The sequence below is a fragment of the Callospermophilus lateralis genome, chromosome 4 (assembly GCF_048772815.1).
Source record: "Callospermophilus lateralis isolate mCalLat2 chromosome 4, mCalLat2.hap1, whole genome shotgun sequence".
NCBI classification, from domain to species: domain Eukaryota; kingdom Metazoa; phylum Chordata; class Mammalia; order Rodentia; family Sciuridae; genus Callospermophilus; species Callospermophilus lateralis.
In genome coordinates, this window is record NC_135308.1 from 77500082 (window position 1) to 77518094 (window position 18013).

General features: G+C 34.6%; 1 protein-coding gene across 1 annotated transcript; it reads right to left on the bottom strand.

The window, feature by feature from the left end:
* Positions 1-2335: 2335 nt before the first annotated feature.
* LOC143396690 (C-type lectin domain family 2 member E-like) lies at positions 2336-18013 on the bottom strand. The gene is made up of 6 exons (XM_076852638.1): positions 17889-18013; positions 10915-11040; positions 5999-6177; positions 5331-5437; positions 3679-3838; positions 2336-2496 (listed from the first exon to the last, which is right to left on the bottom strand). Exons 1-5 carry the CDS (start codon positions 17965-17967, stop codon positions 3691-3693), a joined length of 639 nt encoding a protein of 212 aa, XP_076708753.1. The 5' UTR covers positions 17968-18013; the 3' UTR covers positions 2336-2496; positions 3679-3690.

The window sequence follows — 18013 nt, forward strand, 5'->3', positions numbered from 1 at the left end:
TAATAAAATTATTGCCCAAATTACCATATACACACTTGCTTATTCATTATAACAATTCTCAGTAAAGTGAAACACAATTAGAGTTGTCCAAGGTTCCAAAGCTTCATAAGTAATAGAGCTAGCACTCAAACCTAAGCAGTTGAAATCCACACTCTTCACTCTGTACTCAATCTGTGTTCCAAGCTAAACTCTATAATCACTAGTGTGGAATTTGGCAACTTAGTGACCTAAGAGAGTTTAACAAAGGATGAGAATAATTGTATTGAAACTGAGAAAGGACATAAATAGAATTCTCTATGAGGGCTTTCAGAAGATAGAGAATACTTCTTAACTCCATCTGTGAGGTTAACATTACCCTAATAGTAAAGCCAGATAAAGGCATTACAAGAAAAGAAAACTACAAACCAGTATGTCTCATGACATATAGATACAAAACCTCAATGACAAATTAGCAAAGTAAATTATACACCACAGTCAAGTGGGATATACCTTAGTAATACAAGGCTGGTCTAACATTCAAAAACCAGTTAATGGAACCTGTGATATCAATTCAGTAAAAACAAAATCATTTAATCATGCCAATTCACAGCATTTGAAACTATCCAACACCCATTCATGATTAAATAAAAGAAGGTCAGGAAACTAAAAATAGAGGGACTTTCTCACTTTGACCAAGAATATTTAAAATACAAAAAGAAATAAAAACCTATAGCTAACATTATACTTAATAGTGAAAAGCCTGAAACTATCCCCCAATATCAGGAACTCTTAAATGTTTCTGGACATTTGGGGGAGATTTTGTATCACTGTTGTACTTCCCTTGACACAAAGCAAGACACCCAGAAGTCTGTGAAGTACATCCCATGCCATAGAAGATGTTTTTAAGAAACATCTTAACATGCATGTTTTAAAAAAAATGTGCCACAAACTATTAAGACTACATATGATGTTTTAAAAATATGACAAAAAAGCTGTATTCAAATAGATTAATTCATTTACTAGACATTTATGGAGCCCTTACCATCTACCAGGGACTACACAAAGTACTAAGAACATAATGAAGGAAAAGGCACAGTGGCTCTTCCTGCATGTAGCTGCATTCTGATTGGGAAATGAGAAAATTGATTAAGAGAAACAATATAAAAAAAAAAAGATTTAGATTGGGGAAGTAACACAGGGATGGGGAAAAAAAGATTTAGATTGGGGAAGTAACATAGAGGTCATAAAGCACATGGGTAGAAACTGTTGATTAAACAAAGACCAAGGAAGAGCAGAACAAAACTACTTCTCTATATTTGCAACTCTGTTTTCCACAACTAAAGTTGATCCCTAAGTCTTTGGAACCATAGTGACTAATGGGGCTTTAAAGCAATGATTTTGGGGTAGCCATGACCTGATTACTTTAAGAATTATAAAAACATCAATAGAAAATAGACATGATAGTTCAGTGGAGTTTCTGGCTTAACAAGTTGCCTCTTCTGAGACCCTTCCAGAAGCTGGGGTTCTATACATGAGCAGAAAATTAACTAGAGATAGAATTTCTTTGGTTAATTTTTTTTGTGTGTCAAATTTAGAAGATTATGAAGGGAATGACTGAGAGAAGAAGATGGGAAAATAACCAGTGGCATTATATGGACTTGATTATAATTACAAATTTAAATTGATACTAAGTGCAAAATAGGAACCTTTGAAAAGTTTTATGCAGAGAATGACCAGATTATATGCTGGATTAGAATATTAGTTCAGTTGCAATGTAAAGAATAAATCAGAATGGATTTAATGTGGGAAAATGGGTGAATCCCAAAGTACCTGAGACTGCGTCTGTAATATGTTGTAAAGCATTTACTTGTGCAGGCTAGTTCCTGTAAAGAAGAATTTCCCACATGTGCTTTGAATGATTAATTCAACTAGTGGTGAATTCCCTGAACTAAGAAAATTTTATTTGAATAGCACACTGACTTCTTATTGCTTATAGCAGGATCATTTTGAAGGTTGAACTTTTGATGTTAGTTTTACTTTTATTTCCACTGAGCAATAATGAAAGAACAGTTTTATCAAAAAGTTAACATAAGTCAGGTATACAGATTAGCAAGAAAGTTCCATGCACAATTTTATTTGAGTCTTATAACTCACCAGTGGCGCTGAAATTAGTATATTGAGTTTTCATATGAAGAAACTCTGGTAGAGGGCTACACAATTTACCAAGATCATAGGTGGCAAATAATGTTTAGAAACTAGTTTTAAAAAGAATACTAGGTCAGTAAGTATCATAATTTTATTCAAATTTCATTTGTGAGTTAGTCCCACACTATTTATCAATATAAAATCTGCTTATCTTTTCTTTCTTCTTTTTTTTTTTTTTGGAAATTAACTTTATTTTTGTGAGAAAAATACCTGAAACTAAGCCAATAAGACAGAATCTCATAGTCATGAAGACACTGCTTCATTCCACAGGTATGCTTTGAACACATCTGTATTTACATGCTGTGCTAGTCTCTGGGGATAGAGAAATACATTATGCATTAGATTATGAAACCCGAAATAAAATAAATTGTAAACCAATTAAGCCAATAAATCTTTATTAGAGCTACAGTGAAAGAATTACGTGAATATAGCATATTTGGTTGATTTAATTCCCTAGTCCTTCCCCATACCCTCCCCTCACCCCCCTCAATCCTCTTCCTTTATTTGTCTCACTTCTATTTTTATGAGATCCTGTTTTTCTTTAATTCTTTTTTCCCCTTTAGCTTCTATATAAAGATATTTAAATTTAAAAAGAATTATAAGTTGAAATCAATATATCAATAAAGTAGGAAAGATGGAAGGGATGAATTATAACTTGTTATTTCATCCTTTTTGGGACTCATCAGTACAGTGTAGCATATTTGGTTTTCAAAACTGAATAATAAATAAACCATTTTGAAATTAGGTATCCAGTGAATGAAGAGTTCAAGTAATTGTCTGTCGTTTGATTTTAAATTCAACCAAGATTTTCAATTCAAGGGTAAAATAAAATGATATTTGTTTATAAATGTAGTATAGCATTTACTTATTATGCTAATATGAACATTGAAAATCAAAGTGTAAAAAACACTTTGTCACTGCTTGTAATATTTTAGAATATATAATAAATATTAATTTTAGTACTTATTAAATTTTCATTTAGGGCTGGGGATATAGCTCAGTTGGTAGAGTGCTTGCCTTACATGTACAAGGCCCTGGGTTCAATCCCCAATCCACACACCCAAAAATAATAATTATAATAATGATTTATTATTAAGAAAATTTTGAATGGATTTAAGAAAATGTTAAAGGTCTCAAGCCAATTATAATTTTTCATTGACTATTAAATAATTTGCATAATTTCAGTTGTCTACTCATTTTTATTGTCACATACATTCAAAGCAAGTAGTGACTATATAAGAAAAGTTTAATATCAGTTCATAGAAGTAGAGTTCACTGATATTGATTATATTCAAGGTTCAAAATATAAGTTATGAACTCATACCAAAACACCTATCTAATTTAGAATCATACCCTTCCAAATCCCTGTACTATGACAGGGCAAGTATAATTTGCCACTTTGTTGTTGTCAATAAATTTGCGAATGCATGTTCCTAGTGCTAAGTGAAAACAAAAATAGAGCAGCAACTGTATATAACAAGTTACAAAACATACCTCCATCCTGCTTTATTTTAAAGAACTTGACATGATTTGGCACTTGTGGAAATAGCTATTTGGCTTGCTACAAATCCATTTCCTATCTGTGTACTGCCTGGCACTGCTGATTCCATTATCATTCAGGTAGGCACATTCGCCATCTCCTCTGATGGAAAACCTAAAACCAGACACAAAAATATTAAATATTCATAGGTTGAACATCCACATTTGCTTCTCTACTATAATAGAGAAGCATCAACCCTCCATTTTTTGAATGTGAACAAGAGAAATGTGTCAGTCATTGGTAGTTTACATTATTTCTGCATTTAGTTTCCTTTACATTCTCAGGGTCTTTGCTTGAGTAACACAAGTTTATCATTTATCTATTATCAAACCCACTTATGTTATTGATTAGGTATTTAACTGATGCTTGCTGCTGTCTCCAAACTTTTGCCACTGGTGGACGTCCCTGAAGTTTTTTTTTGTTGTTGTTTTTTGTTTTTTGTCTTTTCTCCAATTGTTTCATAAATGGATGAAATTTTTAAAAAATAACTTAGTACTAAATTCCTAAGAGAATTTAATTTTTTTGATGAAAGTGATTGTGCCCCTATATTTTACCCATTCCAATGTAATGATTACTTTCAAAACACCACCACTGAAATGTTCATAGTTCAAACAACAAATTAAAGGAGGTAGGACTTCTTATTGTTTCAGAGGTTGCAGTTCATGGTCAGCTAGGTCTGTTGCTTTGGGCCTGATGTGAGGAAGAGCATCATGGTAGAAGGGCATGGCAGAGGTAAATTGCTCAGCTCATGACACTCAGGGAGCAGAGGCAGGCATAGGGGAAGGGGCCAAGAACTAGGTAGAGTCCCCAAGGGCACACCCCCAAGTGTGTGCCATATATACAACTTTGGGAAAGTCTCAGCCTAGGCCTGTCATTCCAGCACAGTGCTTTTAATGCCCACTTTTAATATACAACACATGCCATTGTGGATGACAAATTATCTGATTACTGTATTTCTGATTAGAAGGAGAACAGTGTATCCAATGTTTCAGGTTAGTATGTCAATGTATCTACTTCCTCTAGCCATGTCCCACCTGCCTACAGTTACCAAGTATCCATTAAAATTATTAATCCTTCAAGTGGATTTATGCACTGATTTCCTTCTGATAATAAAACATTAGAAGATATTCCCCATGTTTCTCTGGAAACTTTGCTCTTATGAATGGATGCAGCAGTGAAAAGAGTGGACTTGAGAGTCTTACAGATATCAGTCCTTCGACACTGGCTTCCTAGGATATTACAGCCCTCTCTGTTTATCAGCAAAGCTCTAAATCAGTGCGTGAGAAAGCAAGAACTATGTGGGATGCTGTCATACTGCTAAAGATGTCAAGTGAAATCACAGTTAGGGATGTTCTTTCCAAAGAACAGGTACTCAATGGAAGAGCATAAAAATATTAACATTTTTAGGGAGTGTGGAATTTAATGGGGATTGAATCTAGGGCCTTGAGCATTCTCAGCACACTGTCTACTGCTGAGTCCAGGATTCAAATTTCTTATCTGTTAGTGCAATTCACTTTCCTTGTGAATACCTTTCTCATCCCATTCACAAGTTACACACATAACCACACATGAATTCAATGGAAGAAAAAGAAATCTGAAAACTTACAAAGCTTTATATTCAGTGTTGTCTGTCCACCTCCAAACGTGATGTGATGATTCTCTGTTAAGGCCAATCCAATGATCAGAAAGCCCTTTATATCTTTTCAGAAAATTCTGTTATAAAACACAGAAAGTGAAAACATGTTTCTGTTTTTCAGAAAGATCTTGATTTTATCTTCTCTAGAGACTTCTGTTTTAGAGGTGGCAGCATGATATAATTGAGAAACATAGACTTCCAAGTTAGACCAGTTCTCAATTCTCAGTTAAGTCATCTAATATCTGTGATCCTATATTTCTCCATAAATGACCATATATTCAAATTTGGGAAAGTCACAGCCTATAGCTGTCATTCCAGCACAATGTTTTTAGTGCCCACCTTCAATATCCAACAATGTGTCAATGAAGATGACAAGTTATATGGTTAGCATACTTCTGAGTAAAAGAACAGTATATCTAATCTTGCAGGTTAGTATATCAATGTATCTGAAATGACTTGCAGAGTTCCAGGCCAAGAATATATCTTTAAGAAATGGTATACACTAATATGTATCTCATGCCCCAAGTTCTGTCTGAGATGGGATCCTTTCTCATATTTCAGCTTTAACTTTATGCAGTCTAAACCACTCAGAGAGCAAAGAATTCTAAAGAAAAAAGTGATCCAAAAACGTTTCTTACCAGTTCCTCCTGGCTTTCAAACTGAGCAAGATTGGATGCTAAGGAAGCACAAAAAGTCTGGCTGAATGTCCAATTCCCTATGTCTTCAGAAAAATAAAAACACTTGTTTCCAAATCCAATCCAATCTTTTGGGCAGGTAGCAAACACAAGTTTCTCTACTATTGGCTCTGTCTTTTTTGCTAAAATTGAGACAACCAAAAGGAATGACAATAAGTCAACTTTTTCATCTCTTTTATTTACTTTTTTTCTGTTTACAATCCCATGGTCTATTTTGAAGTATGCATATGGATTGTTGCTTTCCTGACTTATCATCAAGTCTTATCCCAAGTGTAATCATCATCTGTCCAGTGACCTTCAAGTTGGGAATCTGCTCCCATTTCTGGGGTCATCCTCCCAGCTTTTTACAACAGAAATGAAAATTCATTCCTTGTCCTGGATTTTACTATTATGCATTTCTTCAGGGATGCAAAGCTTCCAGTACACAAAGTTTGACACTGTTCAAAATACTGTTTTTATTACCAAAAGTACAGTCTAGGATTTCCAAAATTTTCTGATTTTGTGTGTGTGTCTGTGTGTGTGTGTGTGTGTGTGTGTGTTCTGTTAAATGTATGTAAATGTGGTACACCACCCATGAAGCTACTTGAGTGGTCTTTTACTTGGTACCAAGCCATGGGGGACCTAGGTCTGCCCTTGGGAATAATCCTTGCATTCTAACGTTTAGACTTGAGATCTCTGCCCTCTCTCTACTAGTGGACTGCCTCTGGTAGCTCCAGAATTAGGCACAACCCATTGGGGCTGGACAGCCCACTTCATACCTTATTTGGCAGAAGAACATTCTATGGAAAAAAACCTTTGATGTTTACCCCATACAAATAAACCAAAGGCGGGCTCTCAGCTCTTGCTCTGTCTCTTCCCAGTGTGGAAACTCTGCCCTTAATGTCAAGAAGCCATCCCACCCCCGCTTTCTAAAATTACTTTCTATGTATTGTGGTTTTTTCCACCGCCTTCTTTTCTTAGCTTTATGCCCCAGCCAGCCCACTCCACGCGGAGGAAACCCAAATTCCACTGCTTGTGCAGGTGAAAATATTTTGGCCATTGGCCATTGTTAGATGTCTTGAAACCAACAAGATTTCAGGGTACATCTTATTGGAAGAACAGATACTTTCATTCCATAGCTCTACCTTCTCCCTCCCTTAATGTCTAAAAATTATGCATTGTTTTTTGGAATGTTTAGTGAAAACAAAACAAAAAGAGATCAGGTAAGAGCTATCAAATATCAAAACTTATTTTCTCTTAGATTTAATAGTAGGCAATTCTTTACAATTATTCTTAATTCTTATCCCTAGAAGGGGTCACTAGGTAATAGGATAAAAGCAAATAGCTGTAAGATCAGTATCACTGATATATTTTAATATAACAATTATTTTTCAGAGACTGTTAAGTATTTTAGGTGACAATAAATAAAACTTTTGGCAAAACATTTATCTGACGTTTTTAGACTTGTGCATTATTAATTGAGCTATTTAAGGCTAATTTCATGAAATAATATGTTTTTCATAATAATAGTTTTATGAAATTTTTACTCCAATGATAGTCAATTCTCTTCTTATTTCTTCATATAAAATGTTTAATATATGTTTTTATTAACAAAAACTAAAATTATATACTAACTGCTATTCCAATTAAATCTTGGGGGAGGGGTTAGTAGATTAGACAACTCTCATGTTCATAGAAAAAAATTTCATCAGAGAATTAGTTTTCTTAATGGAAAAGTTTCTGAGGTTTTATACATCATTTAATTTAATTAATATGGTGGGCAAATATCAGAATTAAGTACACTATGTGCAGGTATTTAGAGAAGAATTAGTATACTTTTTTTGTTATATTCCCCAACTAATACATATTCATATTTTGAGCTATACATAATATTACATTATGGCAAATTATTGAGAGCAGAATATGAATTAAATCACAAATTTTTAAATATATAAATTACATTTTCTTTTGATAATTATCAAAATTTATATTAAATGGTTATTAAAGTTATAATTCTAAATAATCTGGAAAATTTATTTTTAAAAAGGCTTATCATATGATTTTTTTTTTTTTTTTTTTTGGTAGTGGGGATTGAACTCAGGGGCACTTGACCACTGAACCTCATCCCCAGCCCTATTTTGTATTTTATTTAGAGACAGGGTCTCACAGAGTTGCTTAGTACCTTGCTGTTGTTGAGGCTGGCTTTGAACTCGCAATTCTCTTGTCTCAACCTCCCGAGCATCTGAGATTACAGGCATGCACCACCTCACCCAGTAATTTATCATATGATTTTTAAAAAATGAAATTTCAATGTATATATACATATTAAGTGAATGAAAAATATTAAACATGAAGAAATAAACTTTTAAAAATACAAAGACATTCTCACATTATGATAAAATTCTAGAAGAGAAATACTTTTGAAAAAAACAAACCAACTAGACTTTTCTAAGATTAAGAAAGTTTTGGTTCATGTATTTTTTTATTATCAATTTTTAATTATTCACTAATACATTCATTCACTCATTCATTCATTCATTTTATGGTGGGGGAATCAATCCCAAGTCTTCATGTAAGCTAGACAATCACTCTACTACTGAGTTACACTCCCAGACCCATGGTTGATCTTTATACAAAAAAAAAAAAAAAAAAATAGATAATGGTGTGTTTCAAATCATGACAAAATTTATATTCCAACAGATATATTTAAAAGGACAATATAAAGATGAATTTTAATACGCCAACATTTACGATGTGCTAGAAGTTACATCATTTACAACTATTTAAATATCTGATGAAAAATGTCAGGTAATATGTAGTTTTTCAAATTATTTTAGGTCATGTTTTAGAAGTTGTAGGATGGCTTTGGAGGCTGAGGCAGGAGGACTGTGAGTTGAAAGTCAGCCTTTGCAACTTATCAAGGCCCTAAGTAACTTATTGAGACCCTGTCTCTAAATAAAAATATTAAAAGGTCTGGGGATGTGGCTCAGTGGTTTAGACCTTAGTTCAATCTTCCCCATCAAAAAAAAAAAAAAAAAAAAGATAGTATAATAGTATAAGTTGTAGGAACAACAATAATTTGAAAAACAATTTATAAACCAAAATCATATATTTTCTTGTGTTAAATCATCTCTACCTGAGCAATCCTTTAACATATCCCAAGCAAAGCTGGTGACCTATTGCCTGTATGTATAAAGGATGAATTTTTTAAATTAATTTTTTATTTGTTTTAATTAGGTACACATGACAATTGAAGGCATTTATGCACTTTGATATATCATATATAGATGGGATATAATTTCTCATTTTTCTGGGTGTACATGTTGTAGAATCACATTGGTCATGCAGTCACATATATACATAAAGTAATAATGACTGTCCATTCTACTATCTTTCCTATACCCACATTCCCTCCCTTCCCCTCTCTTCACTTCCCTCTACCTAATCTAAGGTAACTCTATTCTTCTCTAGTGCCCCCTGCCTTATTGTGAATTATATCCTCATATTAGAGAAAACATTCAGTCTTTGGTTTTCTGGGATTGGCTTATTTTGCTCAACATGATATTCATACATTTGGAGTTCCCCTCACTTTCCTGTATTCTCAATCTGCTTAAGTATAAGGTATAAATACTTAAGGTCAAAGGATATGCCTCTACCTGAGAATATTTCAAGTAGACACCTCACTTTTTTCTTTAAAGGAATGAAAAGTCTAATTGGGAAATTTCAGGAATTAGTCACATAAATGGAATTTCTACACCCATATCTTTGCTCATATCAGTGAATTACAATTATGTTCTTTCTACAGCTCAAAAGAAAATGCTTAAAATTATTGTCGACCTTTCTTTTCTCAAGACTCTATATCCAATCTCATATGAAATACTGTTGTTTCAACCTCTAAAATATCTATGTTGCCCACACCTCCACTGTTATCATCAGGCCTAAGCCATCCTCTTTCAAGTTGATTTCTACAAGATTTTCCTGACAAGTCTTCCTGCTTTTATCCTGGTCCCCTAACAGTGTATTCTCAGTATGGAAGTCAATTATTCAGCCATTAAAGTTTAATGCTGCCACTTCTCTCTTTCTGTTGCATTTGGAATAAAAGCCAGTTTTTAAATAGCTTGGAAGACTCCTGCTATCCATGGAGGATATATTCCAAGTCCCCAGTGGATGTCTGCAACTATGGATAATATTAAATCCTATATATACTAGGTTTTTTTCTATACATACATGCAACCACTGGTAAAGTTTGATCTTTTTACTTAAAATACAGCCTTTATGGCTTCTCTTAGGTATGTTCAAATTGCCAATATTACTATTTTTGTGCTTTAGGGGCATTATTAAGTAAAATAAGGATTAGTAGAACACAGATACCATGACAGTCAATTTGATAATTTTCCACTTAATATTTTTGGAAAGCAGTTGACCAGGTGTAACTGAAACCACAGGTAATGGGGGGATGCTGTACCTTCCCCTATTATATTACTCTTCTCCATTCTTATTCGGCTTTATCTACAGCACACTCCCAAAGTCTTAGGGCTTCGCTTTACATTTTTCTGTCTGGAAGAGTTCCACAGGAAACCATGACTTTTCCATCCCCTTCAAAATGTTGCTAAATACCTTCCCAAAGAAGATCACATTGCTACCCTACAAATATTACAACCTATTCCACTCTTGCCCTTATTTAGTCTTACCTGTATCCACCTGCTAGAAATTAACTTTGAAGACAGCAGGAATTGTTTTTTTGTGTGTTTTATTTACTGATATACCTCAAGTACTTTATACAGTGCCTGACACATAACAGAGCTCAAAATTAAATAAACATTTATTGGAAATATAAATGTGTACAAGATATTGCATAGTTTGGAGGAAAAGTAACTTACCTGACAAAATAATGGAAAGTGCAATGACACTTGCAAATAGGACTGAGATAATGAAAAAGCACAAATAACTTTTGATAGGAGTTACAGGACATATAACTGCTAGAAATTTTCCTTGAAGACTTTTACCTGCAAAACATAAATACCAAATACAATCTCATGAAACTCTTAGGGAGGAAAAAAATTGATTAGCCACAGAATCAACTCCAGAATCAACTCCAAGTTTAGTTTGTACTCTCCTAGTGCAAGTCTCTTCTACAAAAGATCCTGTCCATCAATAATATCCAGAGGGCTAAAGACAAGGGAAATGGAACTTTTTCTCTATAGGATTTTTCAATTATTGGAATAAGATGCAATGAAAGTATATGACAAATCAGGAAGAAGAAGAGACATATAAACAATCCAGATTTGCCTCCATAATAAATAATCTGGCTAGAAGTACTAAGGGATACATTACAAGATTAAAAAAAAAGTAATTAATCTTTTTTTCTATTTAAAAGGCTAGATTTATATTTTAAAGAGAAGTGTTTTTTTTTCACATGCCCTTTAAGTAAAACAACTTATGGCCTAATTTCTTCCTTTTAAAATTTTTTATCTGTTCTTTTTAGTTATACATGACAGTAGAATGTATTTTGACATATCCTATATACATGGAGTAGAACTTCCCACTGTTGTGGTTGTACATGATGTGGAGTTACAGCAATCATGAACATAGGAAAGTTATAGCAAATGCATTCTACTCTCTTTCCCCTTTCCATCTCTCCTTCCTTCTCACTATTCCTCTCTGTACAATATGATGAATTTACACTCCCCACCATCATCTATTGTGAGTTATCTCTATATCAGAAAGAACATTTGGCCTTTGGTTTTTGGGAAGTTCTCAGTTCAATCCATTTTTCAGAAAATGCCATATTTTTATTCTTCTTTATGGCTGAGTAATATTCCTTCGTGTTAAATATACCATATTTTCTTTATCCATCCATCTGTTGAAGGGCACCTAGGTTGGTTTCATACTTTAGCTTTTGAGAATTGAGCTGCTCTGAATATTGATGTGTCCTCACACTATAGTATGATGATTTTAAGTCCTTTGGATATATTCTAAGGAGTGGGTCAAATAGTGGTTCCATTCCAAGTTTTCTGAGGAATCTCCATACTACTTTCCAGAGTGGTTGCACCAGTTTGCAGTTCAACCAGGACTGTCTCTTTTCCCCACATCCTTGCCAACTTTTATTGTTACTCGTATTCTGGATAATTGCCATTTTGACTGGATGTAATGTAGCATTTTAACAGAATAAGAAAAGAGAAGACATAGGAGCATCCCAAGAAATGCAGCAAAAACATGAGAAAATTTTTACTTTTTTTAATTTTAAAAAAATACAACAAAATATTTAATGAGCAAATTTGTCTTAGCAAATATGAAACTGCCCCAGAGAGGAAGAGAGGGACAGGGGCCTGGGGATTGTGGGGGTGGGAGCCTGTTGGAGAAGGCCAAAGAGAACCAACTAAGAAACAAGGAAAACCAGAGCTGGGCCCAGGGAGGAACAGAAGGAGGGGGCTGTGGTCCTGCAAAGGGGAGAGGGCAGGGCACTAAGGGCCAGTCAACAAAATCCAAAGTAATTTGGCCATGAAATATAAACACAGTGTGATCCTACCATGGGGAGGAGAAAGGGGTCTAAGGTGGGGGACGCTATTTTGGGAGAGGTCCTGGGGGTCCTACCTGCCCTGCTGTGCGCCCCTCTCCATCCCAACCCCCTCCCTCTGTGTCTGTGGGGGTGCTTGTCTGTGTGGGCCTGTGTGCACTTCAGTCCCTTCCCTTCCCTAACCTCCCACCCTCCACCCCCCACACTTAATTGCTGCCATTCCAGTTGCTGCTGGCTGTCAGGCTGTCATTTCGCTGTCACACCTCTGCCCATCATCTTGGGGGGGGGGAGGGAGGACAGGTGGGGAGAGAAGCCTCCAACCAGCCCTGCCCCCACCCTCCCCAGGCCACCTCTACCATAAGTCTAGCTGGTGGTAAGAGTCAGGGTCACAATATTTTGTGACAACATCGCTATTGGCGAATTTGCGAAGGTCCTCCATGGCTTTCTGGCAGTCCACAGGGGTGAACTCCACCATGATCTTGCCGCAGTCAGGCACCTGGATACCATCTGTAGGCAGGGGACCTCCATGGACTTGAGGAGCTGTACTTGCTGCACTCATCCTGCAGGTCCCCCACAACCTCCTGTACTCCTGATTGGCCAGGCCGCCTCTGGCAGCACCATGTTCAGGAGGCATAGGACCTCAGTAGGGTGGCCGCCCATCTGCACCTGGGAGCTCATCAGGCCCCGCACCTGCAGCACCATGGGTGTCTGATTGATGATGCTCATCATGGCCCTCTGCAAGAGCAGCATTTTATCCCTGCAGCTGTATCCCATTCAGCCTGGTCTGTGACGATGACGTCAAGGAATCGAACAAAATGCTATTAGATGTAATAAATGAAATTTATTACATTGTATCCAAAACTGTAGGATACAATGCCAATCTTTAAAAATTATTTCAATTTTCGTATACTAGCAATTTTCAAATGCAAATTAAAATACAAAATCAGTACCATTTGTAGTGACACCAGTTAAGATAAAATACTTAATTGTAAGCCTATCAAAATATGTTCATAATCAGTATAATAAAAACTATATTCAAAAATAATAAACAGCTCAAAGAAAATCTAAATCAATAAAGAAATAAAAGATGTTCATAGATTGGAATATTCAACTCATGGATGGAATATTCAAACTATTTCCAAACAGGTTTATAAATCCAGTGCAATTCCAGTAAACACTTCAGCATGATTTACTTTATTTTTCGTAGAAATCAAGAAGGTCACTTTTTAATTATGTGAAAAGGTAAAAGAACCAATAGCCAAATTATTTTGAAAAAAAAAGATCAAATTTGCAGAAATCAGAGTTCTAGATTTCATGACTTACAAAGTAACAACAATAAAGACAATATCATAGTGGTAAATAAACACATAAAATATGCTTGATGTTAAGACTTTTGAGAAATGCTTGATGAAAGACTTTTGAGAATCACCATATGATTCTCAGAGTGGCAAACAAAACTAAACAAAGTCACAACAGCAAGTGTTGGTGAAGAACAGATGCAAATGGAATGTCCTTCTACTGTGTTTAGAAAGGCAAAATGGTAAACAGTCATTTGCTATTGTCCTGTGCAGCTTGCCCCTAGGTATTCTACACAAGGGGAAAAAACTTGACTTTACATAAAAACCTATATATAAATATTTATTGAAGTTTTATTATTTTATTGATAATCATTAAAAACTGAAAAATTTGCAATGCTTCAAATATGTTTCAGCTGCAGAGAGATAAAAAAATCACCAGGATTTATGGGAAAAAAATGAGGAAAAGTTAAAAATAAAGGGGGGGTGCGGTAAGAAAAAGCAAAGCAAAGAAAAAAAAAACAAACACTTTATTACAACCTTGTACAGACTTGACCAAATCTGTGTCAAGTTTCAAGTTTCTTTCCCAGGGGCTCCTAAAGTCAGACTTGCTCAAGAGATTAAACAAGCACCAGAGCCGCAATGTGCAAAATCCTTTAGAAGCTCACTTGGATGATCTTTATTTATTTATTTATTTATTTATTTATTTATTTATTTTATTGGTTATTCAAAACATTACAAAGATTGCAGAATCACATCAGTTACACATCCACATTTTTACATAATACCATAATAGTAACTGTTGTATTCTGCTATCTTTCCTATCCTCTACTACAAAGCTGCTCTCTCGCTCTCTCACTCACATATTTTTTGCTAACATTTTCTAACCTTTTTTATAAAACCAACGCCTCTTCCTGTTTGATTTTTGAGACACTGCATGTTTTGAAATAAGAGTATTATTCCTATATCGTTGGTCCTTTTGAATTAAGTCTCTCCTTTTCTAAATCCAAATTTGTTTGTAGATGACAAACTATCCATCCATACCATAGTGTGGATCAATCTCAAATGCATTACTACAGACTCTACTGCAGGATTCTGTTTATGTAACATTCTGGAAAAGCAAATAGAAAACAGACCAGCAGTTGGTAAGGGCTGGGAGCAGAGGAGGGGAATGTCTCTAAAGGGGCCTGAGGGGATTGGGAGTGGGTTATGGATCTTTACCTTGATTGTGACAGTGACTTCATGATTATATGTGTTTTTCAAAACTCAAAATCCATACACCAAAAAAGTTTTACTGAATATAAGTTATGCTTTTAGAAAAGTTCCTAATGAGTTCCATTTCTCTATTACATTATACTCATTCTGCAAACATCTCCAAAGAAACCAGGGATCCTAAGCTTAAACCATACACAAGGACAAAGATATATAGGATATCTGATTTTAAGCACAGTGTTATGTCATTTGGATTTTAGGTTGACATAAAAATCTCAATATTCATTATTTTTAGTTCTATAGTAAAAGTATCTTAACAACTCAGTGCATCCTAATTTTCGTATATTTTTCATGTCTTTAGGATAGTATAAAAATTTCCCTTGAATTTCCATAAAGCTCCAACTTGCCCCTCTGACTAGTCTTCTAAAAGTTCCTCCTTTCTCTTCTCCTTTTCCTTGTAATGTATCTCTTCTTGCTTTTTTTACTTACTTTTTTGACATAAAAAAACCTCAAGCACATACAAAAAGAAAAAAATACAATAAGTGCCTACGTATCTATTCCCTTTTCAACAATTTTCAAAATTATCAACATATAAGCAATCTTGTTTCATATGCATCTCTTATTCACCCCATCATCGCCCCCACACATAGTCCTTGAATTAATTTAATGCAACTCATTCAAATTTGAAAGGAATGGAGTTGATTATGACTGCTGGGTTTTGCATTGTGTTTAAATATTCTCTCCAACTCCAAGAAAGTAATACTGGCTCTTAATTTTTTTTCTATCTGGTCCCTGTATGATCCTTTTTCTTTGGTTGTAATCTAAAGAGTTTAAAGTCTATTATTTTAAAATACAAAACTTCCATGATATTACACATATGTTCAAAGTCTTGCAGTGTTTGTCTTCCTGGGCCTGACATTTCACATAAAATAATGTTTTCTAGGTTCCTCTATGTTGTCACCAATTACATTATTTCATCCTTTTTGTTGGTGTATAGTAATCCATTGTGTATATGTCACATTTTCTTTAACAGTTCATCCCTTGATGTATGTTTAAGCTGATTCCATATCTGCGCTATTGTGAATAATGTTACAATAACTTTGAAATGCTCATGTCTCTTACCAGAGACTGGGGAGAGTGGTGGGAAGAAGATGGAAAATGTACAGTGTTAGTGTTACAGATAGGAGGAAGAACTGCTGGTGTTCAATGGCATAGCAGAGGGGATATAGTTAACAAAAACACAGTATATGGCTCAATAGCTAGAAGAGAGAACTTTTAATATATTCATCACAAAGAACACAGAAGTTTAAAGTGATGGATATGCTAATTGTGCTGACTTTATTATTACCAATGTATACAAGAATTAAACAACACAGTGTACCTTATAAGTGCATATAATTATTATGGATCAATAAAAAAGCTAAAAGTCAAAAAGCAGGAGACTTTGAGGGTAATGCTAAAAAACAGGTACCTAAAATGTCTTCTACCAGATATTTCAAATATCCAATAGGACTCAACACTAGAACTTTCTTACATATTACTAACAGCTGGAGAGATAATTATTTATAATACTTGACATTTATTCCATTTGATGTTCATATTTGACATTGAATTTTTACTTTTAATTAATGCATAGTAATTGTAAATATTTATTTTTCTTTTACCTTCCTTATACTGTGTACTTTTCTTATCTATTTCCAAGAGATACTTTGTACCTGATAATCTTCAAATTCTTAGTTAGAAAACAGAGGGGAAAAAATGAACCATATTACTGGTTTAATTTTAACTTTATAGTTTTATGATCCAAACAACTTACTTAGCTTGTAAAAGCAGTTAAGTTTTAGTAATGGGGAAATTACAAATTAGTAGCAATTTTGTAACATTTGTATTTAGAAACATAAGTTTCACATTTGAAATAGTTAATACTGGTCAATATTTGACCAATTTGATGGTTGATGAAATACTTAGTTCTACTTATGGAAACACTTATGGGCTTAGCTGATAAACATTAATATTCCTCAAGAATTTTCTTTTTTGTTAAGTTTGAACCCACCTCATTTTCCAGGAAATCCAAAATCCTGTGCACTCAAACAAAAGAAGAAAATAAACTAATAAACTAAGAGGAGGGAAGAGACTACATATGTTTAGTTCATTTTCTTCTTTTAGAAAAACAGGTATTTTACTTCATTTTTTGCTAGGTTCACTTCCCTTTTTCTGGACTGCAATAGAAGTATCCATTATGTTGCCCTTGTTTCTCTATAACATCTCATATATTTTACCATAAAGTGAAAATGACAAAGGATTTGCTGGTGAAACAGTTCAGATTCCCTCCCTCACCCAGAAATCCCTACATTTCTCTTTAATTACAAAGGATCAGCAAACTTAATGTCCCAGCTTTCGCAGGGTAAATTGTCTTGGTAAGTGTATTACAGTCATTGGCATTGGAGTCTGCCATCACCCTGGGATATAAAGAGCATATTACTGAAAGTCACAGTGTGACTTGATAGTGTGTAAATTGCCAGAGACATAGGCAAACGTGAGTACTAGAGATCTGAACACAAGGAACAGTTTCCTCCTCCTCTTGTAATCAACTTCACTCTTCATATATCTTGCTTCAGAAATATTTAAGTAACATATACCATGGATACACTAACTAATGTAACAATTCTATATCTATCCTCCCACCCACCCTGTCCCCCCTGCAACCTATCACCTTCTATGGAGTCTGTAAAGTACTAACATGCCTGAAGTTCAGTTCCCTTTGTGATTTGGAGGCTGGAGAGTAAAAATATCCCCTTTCGTATTTTTCAAATGTCATCTATTACTTTACCAGGTCCTGCTTTCTCCAGGCCATCCGTGAATCTAAGGTCTGTCTTTAACATTTCCACTGAAGCCTCTGCAGCTGTCATCTTGGTGCTCAGACAGGAGAGGAGATCTCTAGTGATCTCTTGTTGA